This window comes from Leucoraja erinacea, chromosome 11 (assembly GCF_028641065.1).
Source record: "Leucoraja erinacea ecotype New England chromosome 11, Leri_hhj_1, whole genome shotgun sequence".
NCBI classification, from domain to species: Eukaryota; Metazoa; Chordata; class Chondrichthyes; order Rajiformes; family Rajidae; genus Leucoraja; species Leucoraja erinaceus.
Genome location: NC_073387.1, coordinates 3191486 through 3209056, shown reverse-complemented (window position 1 = coordinate 3209056; position 17571 = coordinate 3191486). Strand labels below are relative to the sequence as shown.

The window sequence follows — 17571 nt, the reverse complement described above, 5'->3', positions numbered from 1 at the left end:
CTGGCTCTACCACTTCCCTGGCACCACCCTCTGAGTAAAGAAATCGACCCTTGAGTCCCTTTTAAATCTTTCCACTCTCACCTAGACCTATGCTCTCTTGTTCTTGATTCTTCTTCCTGGGAAAAAAATTACGTTAGCCTTATCTCTGCCCCGCCTTATTTTATCTATCTTTCTAAGGTCACCCCTCAATCTACTGCTCTCTCCGGAATCAAGTTTGAACCTGTCAACCTCTCCCTATGCTCTGCCCCTGAGGCGCGGTGGCAATATTCATCTTTGTACTTTGACCAGCTTAATGACATATTTCCTATAGCAGGGTAAACAATACTGCAAATGTTATTGTTGGCCTTTTTGGAGGAACATGACGTTTTGGAGGTTTTCCAGTCCGGTTTTAAGTCCCGGCACAGCACAGAATCGGCCCTTTTGAGGGTTTTTAATGATATTTTTTTGGCTACTGATCAAGGTGACTGTGTTGTCCTCGTGCTTTTAGATTTGTCAGCTGCCTTTGACACAGTGGATCATGAAATTTTGATCTCCCGTTTGGAGCAGTGGGTGGGTATCAGGGGCATAGCACTGGAGTGGTTCAGGTCGTACTTGGCTGATCGAACTTTTTGTGTCAGCCTTGGGGACTCTGTATCCTCCTCTGCTCCTCTGTCGTGTGGGGTCCCACAGGGCTCAGTTCTTGGCCCTCTCCTCTTTTCACTCTATTTGCTCCCACTCGGTTCCATCCTTAGGAAGCACGGGATTTCATTCCACTTTTATGCTGATGACAGTCAGCTTTATGTGCCTCTGGGAAAGGGGGGTGTACACTCTGTCGGGCTCTTGCTTGAGTGTCTCAGTGACATAAAGGCCTGGATGTCACTGAACTTTTTAAAATTTAATGATGACAAGACAGAGGTAATGATCTTTGGTGGCACCTCTGGGGCCCCCCCTGTTGATCTAGGCTCTTTGTCTGCATATCTCAAACCTAACATCACGAACCTGGGGATTAAAGTGGACCCTGAGCTTAGATTTGACTGTCAGGTAAGGGCTGTTGTTAAATCTGGTTTTTTCCATCTGAGGCAGCTGGCAAAAATAAAGCCGATTTTGTCAAGGAAGCACTTTGAGACGGTAATCCATGCCTTTGTTACCACCCGGCTGGATTACTGCAATGCACTGTATCTGGGGGTTAGTCGGTCCTCCATCGCCCGTCTCCAGATGGTACAGAATGCAGCTGTTCGTCTTTTGACAGGCACACGAAAGCATGATCATGTTTCTCACCTTTTGGCCTCTCTCCACTGGCTGCCTATTCAGTATAGGATTCGTTTTAAAATTATTTTATTTACTTTTAAATCCCTAAGTGGTCTTGCCCCGTCCTACCTATCTGAGCTTCTTCACCCTTATTCGCCCTCCCGCTCTCTCAGGTCAGATGATCAGCTGCTCCTGATTGAGCCAAAGACTAAGCGGAAGCTCAGAGGGGACCGTGCCTTTGCTGTGTCGGCTCCGAGATTGTGGAATGAATTGCCTCTGCACGTTAAACAGGCCCCTTCTCTAGCTGTTTTTAAATCACTCCTGAAGACATATCTATTCTCCATGGCCTTTGTAGACCAGTGAGGTGTCGAATTGTTTATTAACTTTATTTGCTTGGTTTTGCTGCGTTGTTTGTACTTGTGTTTTATGTTTTTTAATTTATTGTTTGGATTTTTGTATGTAATTTATGCGCCTCGTGTTAGTTGTATGTTCTGTTGTTCTGCCTGTTTTATGATGTCTTGCTTGTTTTCTTTTTTCTGTACAGCACTTTGGTCAGCTTTGGTTGTTTTTAAGGTGCTTAACAAATAAAGTTATTATTATTATTATTGTAACTGGCTCTAATGACATATTTCTGGCTCTAATAAGCACCACCCTCTGAGTAAAGAAATCGACCCTTGAGTCCCTTTTAAATCTTTCCACTCTCACCGTAAACCTATGCTCTCTTGTTCTTGATTCTTCTTCCTGGGAAAAAGCACCATCCTCAGGCACCCCCACAGCCTTGTATAATTGCAACACATTGTCCCAATTCCTGTACCCAATGCCCTGACTCATGAAGGGCATGGTGCCAAATGGTGGCTTCACCACCCTGTCCAACTGTCATGTCATTTTTAAGGAACTATATGTACTTGTACGCCCATGTGCTTCTGTTCTACGATACTCTCCAGCGCCCAAGTGACGGCGTGGTGGCACAACGGTTGAGTTGCTGCCTTACAGCACCAGAGACCCTGGTTTGATCCTCGCCATGGGTGCTGTCTTTACGGAGTTTGTATGTTCTCCCTCTGACCCCGTGGGTTTTCCCAGGGCACTCCAGTTTTCTCCCATATTCCAAAGACGTAGAGGTTTGTAGGTTAATTGGCTTTGGTAGATTTGGCAATTTGTCTGTAGTGTGTAGAATTGTTTGGGGATTTTACTTTGCCTTGCCTGCCAGATCCACCTCATGTCACTCTTGTGTTCTTGGCCCAGCTAATGAAAACAACAATCCCTCTTATCTGCGGATTTGTGCTTCAAGGACACTGCTCCCTTGGACCCTGCCACATATGGGCATTTCCAATACTTTAGTCTTTCCAATGTGCATCACCTTGTATCAATTTGTCATCTATGAACTTACCAATGATACCTTCTTGAAACAGCAAGGGTCCCAACACCTCTACAAACCGGTACACTAATGGTCAATGCTCCTTGTTACAAAAGCGACCCTCCACCATCACTCTCCAATACTTCTCCATCACTCTCACCATCATTGCAAAACCTATTTTGGATCCGATTTTCCTTGTAACGAATAGGTTTGCATTGTTGAGTGACATTACCAACAATGCTGTAATCTTTACTTGAAATTCTTCCCTTTACATGTCAGCAAAATGGGAGTGACCAGGTTAAATGGAGAGCTGTTTAGAGATTATTCAAATGCTGTAGTGCGCTGCTCATGGGTAAGAACTGATGAAATGGTTGGTGGGCTGATCATTTTGTATGCTTTTTACAAAACTGAGTCTCTTGAATGAAATAAAAGTTGAATTATTAGTCCAGAATGTATGATGTTAAATTGTGCAAACTTAAAATATAGTTCAGGTTTCATTTAATTAACAAGGTAAACATTTAAATTTTCTTTTTAAAAATACAAATTTAGACTGGACAGGAACATGAGCTGATAGAAAGCATGCCCCTCCTGGAATGGTTTGCCAACAACTACAAAAAATTTGGAGCTACACTGGAGATTGTTACAGACAAATCGCAGGAAGGATCCCAGTTTGTGAAAGGCTTTGGTGGGATTGGTGGTAAGACATGTATCTTCAACTGTGAATTGGACAGCTTGCCTACTGACGTCCTTGTGTAGAATCTCAGAGACTATATCTGTGGCCTACTTTTCCATCCATGTCATTTACCAGTCCAGTAAATTCAGTCTGACTACTAGTTGAGGATTTATAACTAAGATAATCAAATTAGATATTGCAAAATGCTGCTAAGGAGATGCATGTGGGGGATGACTATCAATTATTGCAGCACAACTATTTTGGTGATTTAGGTGCTTTCTAACAGAATCAAGTGACAGATTTCAAAAATCACACTAAATATAGGGCATTAAGTCAAGCTAACAAAAGTGTTGTAACTAAAGAGCATCATAACTTTAGAATATTTGTGTTTGTTGCCTGGATGTACATGTGTAGCTGCAGCTAATATAGTTCATTGCCTGCTCCTATTCCCTCACCACAAATATCCAATACTGTCAAATTGGAGTGTTCAAGATTTGACCTAATTTTGAAGCTGTGAAAAAAAGGCAAAATAATAGATTGTTAGGGAATAACTATTTTGTTTTATATGTGAACCCCCTGTCCCAGTTTGCCCTTGACTTGTACTCGCAGCATGGTCGTAGGAGGTCTTCGTAACTCTTCCTCATGCTCGTGAGTGATCTCCGTGCACTCGTGGCCTCAAGTAGGCCGCGGCGTTTTTTCCAGCCTGATCAAAAATGTCCACGACTAAAAAAAAAAGGTCGGCATGGAAAAAATTGATACTTTTTACTCATAGGTAGGTCGTGATGGTAGTCATGGGTAGTCATAGGTCGGTATCTGGCCCGAGGAAAAAAAATGTAAACATGACATCATTTTATCATGTGATCATTTTCCACTCTTAGCTAGTCGTAGTTGGTCTTGGGTGTGGCAGACTAAGGTCGAGGGGGGTCGTAGGAGATCGTAGACATAGTCCTAGGAGGTCGTAGACATAGTTGTAGGAGGTCTTTTGCTTCGGCGAGTCAACACGACCTTGACATTTTTTTCAACTCGTCTCAGGTCTAAACTCGTGGATTACGTCGTCCAAGTGGGACAGGCCCTTTACAATTCATATCTTTAAAAAAAAACCTGACCTGTGCTAAATTGGGCTTATAGTCATGCAGCACAAAAACAGACCTTTCAGCCCACAGTCCATGCCGACTAGCGATCACCACGTATCACGATCCTACATACTAGGGACAATTTTAGAATTTACCGAAGCCAATTAGTATACAAACCTGTACATCTTTGTAGTGTGGGTGGAAACCAGAGCAACCAGAGAAAACCTCCGGTCACAGGGAGAACGTACAAGCTCCATACAGACAGCACCCATAATTGGGATCAGACCCAGGTCTCTGGTGCAACAACTCTACTGCTGCACCAAAATTACGTGTCTTTTAAATGTTGGTAATGTACCTCAACTACCTCCTCTGGCAGCTCATTCCATGTACCCACCACCCTCTGAATGAAAATATTGTCCCTCTGGTTCCTATTATATCTTTCTCCTCTCATCTTAAGGCTTTGTCCTCTGGTTCTTGATTCCCCGACCCAGAATAAAATACACTGCATTCACCTTATCAATTCCCCTCATGATTATGTACAATTCTATAAGATCGTTCCCTGGCCTCCTACACTCCAGGGAATGAAGTCCTAGTTTGTCTATTCTCTTCCTATAGCTCAGCCCCTCATCGTAAGTCTTCTGCATTTTTTTCAGCTTAATGGCATTTTTCCTATTGTGGGGTGACCAAAACCAAACACACTACTGCAAATGCGGCCTCTCCAATGTCTTCTCTTGCATATTTGAGTAGGCACGGCATCACCAAAGCCATCAGATGTAAATGTTGTCGAGTTCAATCAAGATTCCAAGAACAGGGCTGCAAATAGTGGGTCATAAAGTGATGAAAATTACTTTAATTTAAAAAGCAAACAATTTAGGCAAAACAAAACATGCAATCCAGAACTGTTCATTAGATAAGCAGGCAGTATGTGGTTGTGTGGCTTAGTACCAGCAGCGAGCAGCAGGCTCTTCTCTTTGCTTGTCATCTTGAATTGAATGTAGTTTGGCTACGGCTAACATTGGTTGCAAATTAGGATCAATACCTACTCTTATTATTCAGTTTCAGTTTAGTTTATTGTCACGTGTACCGAGGTACAGTGAAAATCTTTTGTGGACTAAACCAGTCAGTGGAAAGACATTGGATAATTACAACTGAGCCAGTTACAGCATATGGATACATGATAAGGGAATAACGTTTAGTGCTAGGTAAAGTCTGAGCAAAGATAGTCTGAGGGTCATCATTGAGGTAGTTAGCAGTTGTCGTAGAATGATTCAGTTACATGATAACAGCTGGCAAGAAACTGTCCCTGAATCTGGAGGTGTGTGATTTCATATTTGTATACATTTTGCCAGAAGGGAGGGGAGAGAAGGGGAAGTGGCCAGGAGGCGACCCGTCCTTGATTATGCTGCTGGCCTTGCCGAGGCAACGTGAGGTATAAATGGAGTCAATGGAAGGGAGACACAAAATGCTGGAGTAACTCAGTGGGTGAGGCAGCATCTATGAACCTTGTTAAGATTGTACTGTAGATCCCCAAATACTCAACAGGAATTAGAGGAACTAATATGCTGAGTATTGCAGACAACTCTTGGGCAGAAATCGCTTTTAAAACATGGTGTTTAAAACAATATAAAACATTTAACACAATGATGCCTGGCATCTAGGACAGGGGGTTGGCAACCTACGGCCCACAGGCCGGATTCGGCCCGTAACCCAAAATCATCCGGCCCACAGGCGCTTTTCTTTCCAATTCGTCTTCGCGACCTGAGAACTGCAGCTAGTCCCGGGGCACGCAGGCGACTTGGGAACTGCAGCTAGTCCCAGGGCACGCAGGTGACCTGGACGCTACAGCCAGACCTGGGGCACGCAGGCGACCTGGGAACATGCAGCTAGTCCCGGGGCACGCAGGTGACCTGGACGCTACAGCCAGACCTGGGGCAAGCGAGCTGACCTGGGAACTGCAGCCAGTTCCGAGGCGGGCGAGCCGACCTGGAAAGTGCATCTAGTCCCAGGCTGCTAGATTCTAGGAGCTGGACTCTGGAATCGACCTTGAGGGCTCGCAGTCTGTGGACTTGCCATCACTGAGCCGGCTGACTTCAGAGGCTGTGGTGGTGGTTTTGCTGCAACATGTTTCACAAAACATGGGGGGGGGGGAGATTGTTCCCTACCTCTCAAACCCTCCCTCCAGGATTTCTACCCATGGTCATAGCTGGGTCTGTAGGGTTGTCATAGTAGGAGGTTTTAACTTGTCTAATAGGACTGTAATAATACCAAAAGTTTAGATGGGGTGGAATTTGTCAAATGATTTCAGGAGAGTTTCCTCAGACAATATAAAGAGGGCCCTACAAGGGAGAGGGCAATGTTTGTACTATTATTAGGAAGGACTGAAGTATTCGTGTTAGTAGCATTTTGGGACCAGCAACCACTGTTCTATTAGCTTCAAAGTAATTATTTCAGTGCACAATTTAAAGTTTTAAATTGGGGCAATGCCAGATTTGATGGTATTAAACAGGAACTTGCAAATATTAATTGTAGGCTGTATGTGGGCAAAGGGATGTCCAGAAGATAGGATTCATTTGAATGTGATAGTGAGAGTTCAAGGTATGCATGTTTCTGCTAGAATGTAGGACAAGGCTGGTTAGGAGTAAGGAACTATGAATAACAAAATAAATTGAGGTTCCGGTCAGGAAAAAGGGGACATGGGTCAGGTGTACACGGTCTATCTGTACTCCAGCAAGACCTTTGAGGTTTTGCAAAGTAGGCTGCTCTGGAAGGTTAGATCCCATAGGATCTAGAGCCAACATTTCATTTGAGGTTCAAGTGACAAATAAATTGTATTGTGTATTGTGTATGATACAGAATTGGTTTGATGTTTCAGCAGAGTAGTGGTGGAAGGTTGTTTTTTCAGACTGGAGGCCTGTGACAGGTGCTGTGTCTCAGATCAGTGCTGTTTGTCATCTATATCAATGATTTGGATGAGAATGTACAAGGCATGATTAGGTGAGGTGACACTTAAATGGGTTGTATTGTGGACAGTGAAGATGGTTATCTAGAATTACAGAGGGATCTTAGCAGCTGGGCAAGTGGGCCAAGGAATGGCAAATGGAGTCAAATTTGGATAAATGAAGTCTTGCATTTTGGTATGTGAAACCAGGGAAGCCCTTCAGTGAATGGTGGGGCCCTGGTGAAAGTTGTGGAGCAGGGGGATATCGAGTAGTACAAGTACTGAAATATTGTGATCCCTTTTGGTCATCCTGCTTGCTGCAGGAAGGATGTCATTAAATTGGAAAGAGTGTGGAGAAGACTTATGATGTTTGCAAGACTTGACCTGAGCGAAAGGGAGAGGTCTGGTATGCTATGGCTATTTGACGCACAGGAGGCTGAGAGGTAATGTTATAGAGGTGTATGAAACAAATAGGGATACGAGTAAGATGAATGCAATTTTTTTTCCCAGGTTAGGGGAATCAAGAACTAGGACATAAGTTTGGCATTTAATAGGAACCCAATGGTTTAACACACAGATTGGTGTGTATATGGGATGAGCTGCTGGAGGAAGTAGTTGCAGCAGGTACAATAACAGCATTTAAACAAAGTTTGGACGGGTACATGGATGGGATCATTAAGGGATATGGGCCAAATGGATCCATCTTAGATGGGCACCCTGGACTTGCATGAACGGCCTGTGTACTGTATCACCCTCTTGACTATAACTACGTTTATTTTCTCATCCATGTCCCGATAACCAACCCCTTAACTAATCAAGCTATTTCTAAGTTTCTTATTTGTTCTCCTAATTTCATTTCTGTAAATAACACATGGGCAAAGATCATGTACAGTAAATCTGAGCTCTGATGGGGAGTTTATATTTAAATAATTTTGGGCATGCTCATCAGATCTCGTAGTGCTCTGTAGATTGTACATTTGGGATCAGCTGATGCCCAGAATAGGCATGGCCATAGAGACGTTTTACTCAGTCCATTGTGCAGTCAAACTATTTTCTTTCCAAATGTATTTATGTAAAAAGTTCCTTCCTATCGAGTATAAATTTATTGCTCTCTCATTCCCAGAGCGTTTGACTGATTTTTAACAAATTCTTATAACCAATTCTTGCAAAAAATGCTGGTTCTTGCCCTTTTATGGCTTGCACGAGTGAAAGAAGATTGCGAAAGTTCTCCCTGGTGACCTGACCTGTCTCTCAACTGATAATGAAATAGATAATCTATTCATTATAGTGCAGTTTGGAGCTACCTCCTTGTTAATGAGCTGTCCCTTTCATCTATTATAATGACTTTACAAAGTTATTGTTTGCAAAGTGCTAGGTCTTTGGAACAAACCAAAGATCCTACAGCAAGCAAGATAGATCACTCGACGAAAAAGACGTAGTACGGTCATGGGCAGATTCATGGGTAATTTTCGGCCCCATTTCCGTAACTGGCTTCCGTCTCAGCACCAAATATCCCATAGGATACTAGTGAGGAGATGGAAGCTGGTTTCGGAAACATCCTCATAAATATAAAAATTATTTGGGAGAAATCTTCTCATTTTCAGAATTATAATTTATTATCTACATGGTGGCCGATTAGGAAAAGGGGAGATGCAACAAGACCTGGGTGTCATGGTACACCAGTCATTGAAAGTAGGCATGCAGTTTCAGCAGGCAGTGAAGAAAGCGAATGTTATCCTATGTTATCATTCATAGCAAAAGGATTTGAGTATAGGAGCAGGGAGATTCTACTGCAGTTGTACAGGGTCTTGGTGAGACCACACCTGGAGTATTGCGTACAGTTTTGGTCTCCAAATCTGAGGATAGACATTCTTGCCATAGGGGGAGTACAGAGAAGGTTCACCAGACTGATTCCTGGGATGTCAGGACTTTCATATGAAGAAAGACTGGATAGACTCGGCTTGTACTCGCTAGAATTTAGAAGATTGAGGGGGGGGATATCTTATAGAAACTTGCAACATTCTTAAGGAGTTGGATAGGCAGGAAGATTGTTCCCGATGTTGGGGAAGTCCAGGACAAGGGGTCACAGTTTAAGGATAAAGGGGAAATCCTTTAGGACCGAGATGAGAAAAACATTTTTCACACAGAGAGTGGTGAATCTCTGGAACTCTCTGCCACAGAAGGTAGTAGAGGCCAGTTCATTGGCAATATTTAAGAGGGAGTTAGATGTGGCCCTTATGGCTAAAGGGATCAGGGGGTATGGAGAGAAGGCAGGTACAGGATACTGAGTTGGATGATCAGCCATGATCATATTGAATGGCGGTGCAGGCTCGAAGGGCCAAATGGCCTACTCCTGCCCCTATTTTCTATGTTTCTATTAACACAAACTGTTCCCCCACAACGCTGATTACACTGCGGGTCGGGTCGTGTTACTGGAATGGATGAAAAAAAGGCCCACGTTCTGCTCCGTTGCCTACTACATGTCAGCCCATTGCATTTAGAAGGAGTGATCTATCTTTCTTGCTATAGGATCTTTGGAACAAACTGCCAGAGGAGGTATTTGAGGCAGGTACTATAACAACTAAAAGGCATTTGGGCAAGTGCATGGATAGGAAAGGTTTAGAGGAATACGAGTCAAACAAGGGCAGGTGGATGGGAAGTGTAGATGGGACATCTTGGTCGGCATGGGCAAGGTGGGCTGAAGGGCCTGTTTTCATGCTATATGACTGAAGGTTGTGAAGGGCGCCACAGTAATAAATGTTTTTTTAACAGGTATTCTACGATACCGTGTGGACTTTCAAGGAATGGAGTACCAAGGAGATGAGGACGACTTTTATGACCTGGATGACTACTAGGTAGTCTGGAATTGGTCTGGTTACAGGTGCCTAACCCTCCAACATCCAACCCAAGAAGTGAAGATCCACAACAGAATAATCAATCCCTGCCTTAGAACAGACATTATCACAACTTGTGATATCTAAATACATTGGAGATGGTGAATTTAAAAACAAATAACACACATAGATTTGTCAAAGTGTCAATACAGCAGCAACACCAAACTACTGTTCCTAATGCCAGTTTGGACTAATCTTTTGAGAGACGTTTTTTTTTAATTTTTACTTCAATGGGATTTTTGTTGCTGTTGTATTTTATGAAATTGAAACATTTTTTACCTCCAAATGTAGAGGCAAATAATAAAAATGGAATGCTATTGAATTTCATTTCTGCAGGCTGACTGGATATAAGCTCTGTTTGCCCCCTTGGAAAGAGTTTCCACATCAAAGCAGTTAGATGTCTTGACCAACTGTAGTGAATGACCCCGTTTACATGGACACCACTAAACATGGTTGTACCTAGGGGAGATTGAAGAATATGCCTATTGTTATTTAAACAATTAATGTTAATCTCCAAATTAAAGTAGTGGGGGTAAATTTTCAGGTTTGCATTTTTTGGACTTCTGAGTTGCAGAGGGAGCAGAGTTGCAAAGAATCCTACATGCCTTTTATTAAGAATTAATATATATTGGGGATGCTTGAGCAGACTTGTCGGTTTGCTGGGTATCGCCAGATATGCCCTAGTGATAATTAATGTCATAAATATTCAATCCTTGAGCGGGTTTTGTTCCTGCACTGGTCTTGAAAGTTGGAGACTTTCCCCATTTTCTTGTAAGGCCAGCCTTTTGGTTGCTTGTGAGTGAGAAACCACCAAGCTTTAACTTTAGTTTTGATCTGGGTGAAGGTGTATTGGGTTAATAGGATCTGCTCCATATTGGGGTTTATTGTTGGTACAGCATGGACTTGAACTGGGTGCACCCTTGCAATCATGCTGCAAAACACAGTCTTTGTCATGCCATCTTCAGACTGTGTCGGAAAATTGATATGTCTGAGTTTCTTTGAAACAATCCTAAATTTTAGTGAAGTCAGCCATCCACCAACTCATGAAACTCTGGTATCGCACATCTGTTGGGGTTTGGGCATTTGTTGAGCATGGACGAAGGCTCGCATCTTAAACCTCTGGTGTGGTGATTCAGCCTATTAGTTTGAATAGCGTAAAGAGGATTAGCAAGAAAATTGCTTCTTTCTCTCTCTCGAGTTACGAGGTTATCAGGAATCTGGTTTCTTACAATCTATTAACAAATAAAAAATAGAACATTAAAACTGTACAGAATGAGGTCATATTAGTACAAAGTGGCTTTGAGCATTGGTGTCGGGCTGGAGCTTAATAATCTTGGATATGATTGAGAAATCATTGGGGAACAAATGTCAAGAGCCTTGTTAAATAGCTAATTCACTGAAATCAAAATGGTCGGGGTCTAGCAAATTCCATGTCGTGCCTGAAGCAATCACGTTAATAAACTAGTCATTAGGATTATTAATTGGATTGCATCACATTTCAAACATTTAAGTGCTCAAAAGTGGAATGAGTTCATGTAAAGTAGTGGTGTGACAAGTTACTGTACATTTTGGATCACAAGCAGCATCTTATTTAGTGACTGCTTGTAGCGGACACTATGTTGGAATCAATCTATCCCAGTTCTTCTAACCAGTGAAGACCAAAAGGAAAGCAATGATTTTTGTTTTGTTTAATCAACATGCTTGTGATTATGTTGAAATGTGATATTTATGAAATAATGCGGGAAGATGGGTCAGATTATACAGATTGCAACAACACAGATTACCTTATTCAAGCTCCTTATTCGATTTGAATGTGTATAGTACAGTTCACAGGCCACTATTATCAGACTTTGATGTGACACACATCTAATGCATAGCACCATTGCCATTAATTAGCAAGACCTTCCTATTCCATATGAGCAATGACCTGTACTACTTTGTAGTGCTGGTAACGTGCACAGATCCCAAAATCTTTCTAAGTAGATGCATATTTAATTTAACACAGTTATACACAGAGTTGTGAATTTAAAACTAGCATACCAATGCTCTTCTGTTCACTGTTAAGATTAGAATATATTTTCAAAAACCCTCCAAATACTGAAATCTATTTGCAACGTGTTTCTCTTGTCAAAATATCCAAAAATGTTTTTTGTTTCAAAGCGGTCAGATTTCTTGTGCCGACTATATAAAGTAGAATTAAGATGTTCCGAATATTGTATGGTATTCATGACATGATTGCAATTGTTTTTTTTTTTCATTTTGGCCTCTGAGATTTTCAGTGCTCAAGGATATGTGTAGAACTCACGTTGAGTTCGTGCACATTTGCAGTGTTCTACTTGTCCTCTCCAGTCCTTGTCCAAGAGGGAGAGTTGTGGTGGACCATGCTTTCAGCACTGGGTTGTGTGAACTGTGTAAATGGGGCCATTTTGATACATAAAACGAGGATATATATATAAAAAATATATATTACTTTTTCGAATATCCCACTGCTTGGTATAAGAAGTATGCATTGGAAAGTATGCAGCTCTTTTTGTAGTTTTAATGTTTACTATTTAAGTTTGGAGATGATGCCAAAATGTGTTTATTTTGTATTCCTTTGACCAATGTATTCTCCAGCAATGGAAGTGATCTTTGAATTCACAGAAAGGGGTAGATTTCAGCTTTTATGCACCACAGCCTCTGCAGAAAGATCCCAAGCAGCAACTTGGTGTTGTGATGTACAGAAATGGAGAAGAGTATTAAAACCATATTTAAGAATATATTTTATTTGAGTCTTGTTCTTTTGGGACCTCTTTAGAACAAATTGAAAGCTATATCCAGCTGGGCTGTTACAAGATGGATTTGATTCTTGGTCTTTGTCAGCGGTGGTAACAATTGGGCTTCTTTTCCCTGTGGTCAAACAAAGATTACTACTTTGTGCTTGACTGTCGCTTGATCTGTTCTGGACTAAAACGATCTTTGGGTGATGATGAGATTGGGGTTTACTCAGATACTCAAGTGATTTAGTATTAACAACTTGCATGTTCAAAGTAAACCCTCAAATGAGGTTGCGAATGATAGTCCGCCTAATGTTAATGGGGGCAGTCCTGATTTTTGGACTTTAAAACATGATCTGGTGGATCTTGGTTTCTGTTGATGTATTGAGACCAATGTTGAGAATGGCTATTTTCATCCCTGAGCCCAATTTCCTCCCCCCCCCCCCCCCCCCCCCCCATGGTCACCTATTGTGCATTGTCTATGTGATGCATGATTCACTATACATGGGATAGGTGTGTAGGGAGAATTAGTGAAAGGCTTGGATGGAGTGGATGTGGAGAGAATATTTTGCACTACTGGGAGTGTCTCGGACTAGAGGCCATAGCATCAGAACGTCCCTAAAGGACGTTTCTTTAGGAATGAGGGTGGTGAATCTGTGGAATTCTTTGCCACGGAAGGCTGTGGGACCAAGTCAGTGGATATTTTTAAGGCAGAGATAGATAGATTATTGATTAGTTCGGGTGTCAAGGGTTATGGGAAGGCGGGAGAATGGGGCTAGGAGGGAGAGATAGATCAGCCATGAGTGAATTGCGGAGTAGACCTGATGGACTGAATGGCCTAATTCTGCTCCTATCATTTATGAACCATGGGGCATCGTAGCTTCGTTGGAACGGGACAAGTGGTTCAGTCCTTGAGGTAAGAATTTAAGGAATGAATGGAGCTGGTGGAAGGTTTGTCTGGAGGTAGTATCAGAATTCAGTTTTTGTGAGTTACCAGAACAGTGTCACAGGTAAGATAACGGTATGATAACAAGTAAATTGGGGTACTAGTGGGGTTGGAGATGATGGAGGTGAAGTGGGTTCAAGATTCTACCTTAAAGGCAGTTCTTTCATAGCATAGGGAAACATTGAAGGAGCAAATATGTTCCATCAAGAAAGGGAAAGATGTGTCCCTTAATATCTTGGGTGTTGGGGAATGTGTAAGATGAGACCAAAATGAGTGTTAGGTCTTGGGTGTTACGGTGTGTAAGATGAGACCAAAATTAAGCTTACGACTTACTGGGACATCGGCGCTGGAAAGCCAAGAGAGATATAAAGAATTGAGATTAATTTCAAAAGTATCAAAGCAAATGACACGCAAAAATGATGCAAAATCTTTAACTAAATAAAGGCTATAAAGATGGCAGAGGAAGGGGTAGCTCCAATTGGTGCAGAAAAAAATAATCTGCAGTCTAAATTAATGTTAAATTAATATTTTAATACAAAACAGTGGTATGAATCACAAGAATGATAACAGCACAGGGAGGCTATTTGACACGTTGAATCTACTACATCAACTAAGTAAAATCTAGTTGAGTACAACACTGAAAATTCTTCCAGTGACTGATCCAGCATTTGAATGCTGTAAATGGAACTTCTTATCTACCTGATTAAGCACTGTTGTGGTCTGTGATTCTGGCTGTGAACCTTCCCCCACCCCACAATTATCTTAACAATGGCCCTAGGGAGCCAACAAACCTTCAAGGAATGAATTGCAATACCTGCAAACACACAGACCTGTCTGCTTTCCTTTCAATAGAATCCCTATAATCATTGCTGTCTTACTGTTATTTTTTTATTCCTTTACAGCTTAGCATTTTGTACCAAAGTTCCTATAGCAAGCAAGATAGATCACGCGCCGAAAAATACGTAGTACGGTCATGGGCAGATTCATGGGTCATTTTTGGCCCCATTTCCGTCACCGGCTTCCGTCTCTGCACCAAAGATCTCATATTGGAGCAAAGATACTAGTGCGGAGACGGAAGCCGGTTACGGAAACATCCTCGTAAAAATAAAAGTTCTTTGCTAAAAATCTTCTCATTTTCAGAATTATAATTTATTAACACAAACTGTTTCCCCGCAACGTTGATTACACTGCGGGTTGGGTTACTGAAATGGATGAAAAAAAGGCCCACGTTCCGCTCCGTTGTGTACTACACGTCAGCCCATTGCATTTAGGAGTGGTCTATCTTGCTCCGCTATAGGATCTTTGGTTTGTACATCAGCAAGACCAAGCACAGGCTCGGTGATTGTTTCACGGAACACCTCCACTCAGTCTGCCTCGGCCTATGCAGTCTCCCGGTAGCTAAACACTAACTCCCATTCCCATTCTGACCTTTGTCCTGGGCTGCCTCCATTGTTAGATTGAGGCCAAACACAAATTGGAGGAACAGCACCTCATATTTTGCTTGGGGAGCTTACAACACAGCGGCATGAATATTGATTTCTCCAACTTCAAGTAACCCTTGCTTCTCTCTCTGTCCCTCTCCCACTCTAGTTTTCTGACGTTTCACTCCTGATTAATTTTGCTAATTGAATGCATTGTTGTCACCTTCATCAATGATCCATTCCATATTTCCTTGATGGGTGTCTGCTTTGATCTGTCGTTTCTCCACCTTGGCCTTCCACATTTCTCTAGCCTCTCCCTTCCCTGACTTTGTCTGAAGAAGGGTCTTGACCTAAAACGTCATCCATTCCTTCTCTCCAGAGATGCTGCCAGTCCCACTGAGGTGCTCCAGCATTTTGTGTGTGTCATATAGTCAGAAGGTCTGGCTGTAATGCATTTTGTCCCTTCCACTAAATTGGCAATATAGATAAATAGTGAAGACACTGGCCTCCCATGCAATCCTCAGTTTTCTTAGCCACACAGAGATATTTATTGTAATTTTTCAAGACTGTTGCGATTTCTGAAATACTTTTATTATATTAATTTCCCATTTTTCTCTTTTCATATTCTTTTCTAACCAACGCTTCCTTTGTAACACTTATTAAGTTTAAGATACTGCTTCAGACCCCAGTTTCACGATTTAAAACTAAATATAAAACCATATTCATTTACAATCACTCTCCCTCAATGTGAATTATTGTGAAATCATGAATTTATTCTCTAATTACACCTGACCAGATCGACAAAGCCTTATCCATGGCGATTCCACACTGATTTAAGCTCTTCTTTATACACTGGAATTCATCCACAAAGTTACTGACAAAGCCAACTTGAGTTATCCTGTCAAAAATACAATCTTCAGTCATGATTAATTATATAACATTGAGAGGCATAGATGGGGTAGATAACCTTTTTCTCAGAATGGAAATATCAGAAGGCTAGCAGGCACAGCAATAAGGTATGAGGCAAAGTTTAAAGATGATGTACAGGGCACGTTTGCACAAGGTGATGAGTGTGGTGTAGTACCACTTAAGAGGCTTTTAGATAGGCACAAGGGTCTTAGGAGAATGGAAGCATATGGATCCCAAGCAGGCAGAAAAGATCAGTTTAACTTGGCATCATGTTTGCTACAATGAGGGCTAAAGGGCCTGTTTCTGTGATGTACTGTTCTATTATCTCATTGAATGGCAAAAGCAGACACTAAAGCCTGCTGCTGCCACGCCTTGTGTTAAATGCAAATGAAATTTGTGGTTAATGCTTGGGTTTCAGAAGTATAATCACACGGATGGATTGGCTGGGTAGGGATTGTTTCTTGAGGCAGAGGGAACTTTGATCATGGGCATTCAGACTGAAAGGCCTGGGTTGGGTGAATAGGAAGGGCCTTTTACCCATGGCAAAGATGTCAATAACCATGAGATAGATTTGAGTTAGTGGGGTGGGAGGGAAGATGAGAAAGTGCTTTTTACCAGCTATTTACAATATATATTAATGATTTGGACGAGGGAATTGAATGCAACCTCTCCAAGTTTGCGGATGACACGAAGATGGGGGGGGGGGGGGGGGGGGGGGGGGGGGCAGTGTTTGCTGTGAGGGGGATGCTAGGAGGCTGCAAGGTGACTTGGATAGGCTGGGTGAATGGGAAAATGCATGGCAGATGCAGTATAATGTGGATAAATGTTATCTACTTTGGTGGCAAGAACGGGAAAGTAGACTATTATCTGAATGGCGGCTGATTAAGGAAAGGGGAGATGCAACAAGACCTGGGTGTCATGGTACACCAGTCATTGAAAGTAGGCATGCAGGTGCAGTAGGCAGTGAAGAAAGCGAATGGTATGTTAGCATTCATAGCATAAGGATTTGAGTATAGGAGCAGGGAGGTTCTACTGCAGTTGTACAGGGCCTTGGTGAGACCACACCTGTATTGCGTACAGTTTTGGTCTCCTAATCTGAGGAAAGACATTTTTGCCATAGAGGGAGTACATAGAAGGTTCACCAGGCTGATTTATGGGATGGCAGGACTTTAATATGAAGAAAGACTGGATAGACTCGGCTTGCACTCGCCGAAATTTAGAAGATTGATGAGGGAATCTAATGCAAGAAGATTGTTCCCAATGTTGGGGAAGTCCAGAACAAGGGGTCACAGTTTAAGGATAATGGGGAAGTCTTTTAGGACCGAGATGAGAATTTTTTTTTCACACAGTGAGTGGTGAATCTGTGGAATTCTCTGCCAC

General features: G+C 42.2%; 1 protein-coding gene across 1 annotated transcript in view; it reads left to right on the top strand.

Moving 5' to 3' along the window:
- LOC129701417 (eukaryotic peptide chain release factor subunit 1) overlaps nucleotides 1-12918 on the top strand; it is a 47880-nt gene extending 34962 nt beyond the window's left edge. Inside the window, exons 9-10 of the mRNA XM_055642573.1 lie at nucleotides 3131-3278; nucleotides 10038-12918. Coding sequence (XP_055498548.1) covers nucleotides 3131-3278; nucleotides 10038-10120 — 231 coding nt within the window. The 3' untranslated portion in view covers nucleotides 10121-12918. The remainder of the gene's footprint in view (nucleotides 1-3130; nucleotides 3279-10037) is intronic.
- Nucleotides 12919-17571: the final 4653 nt, after the last annotated feature.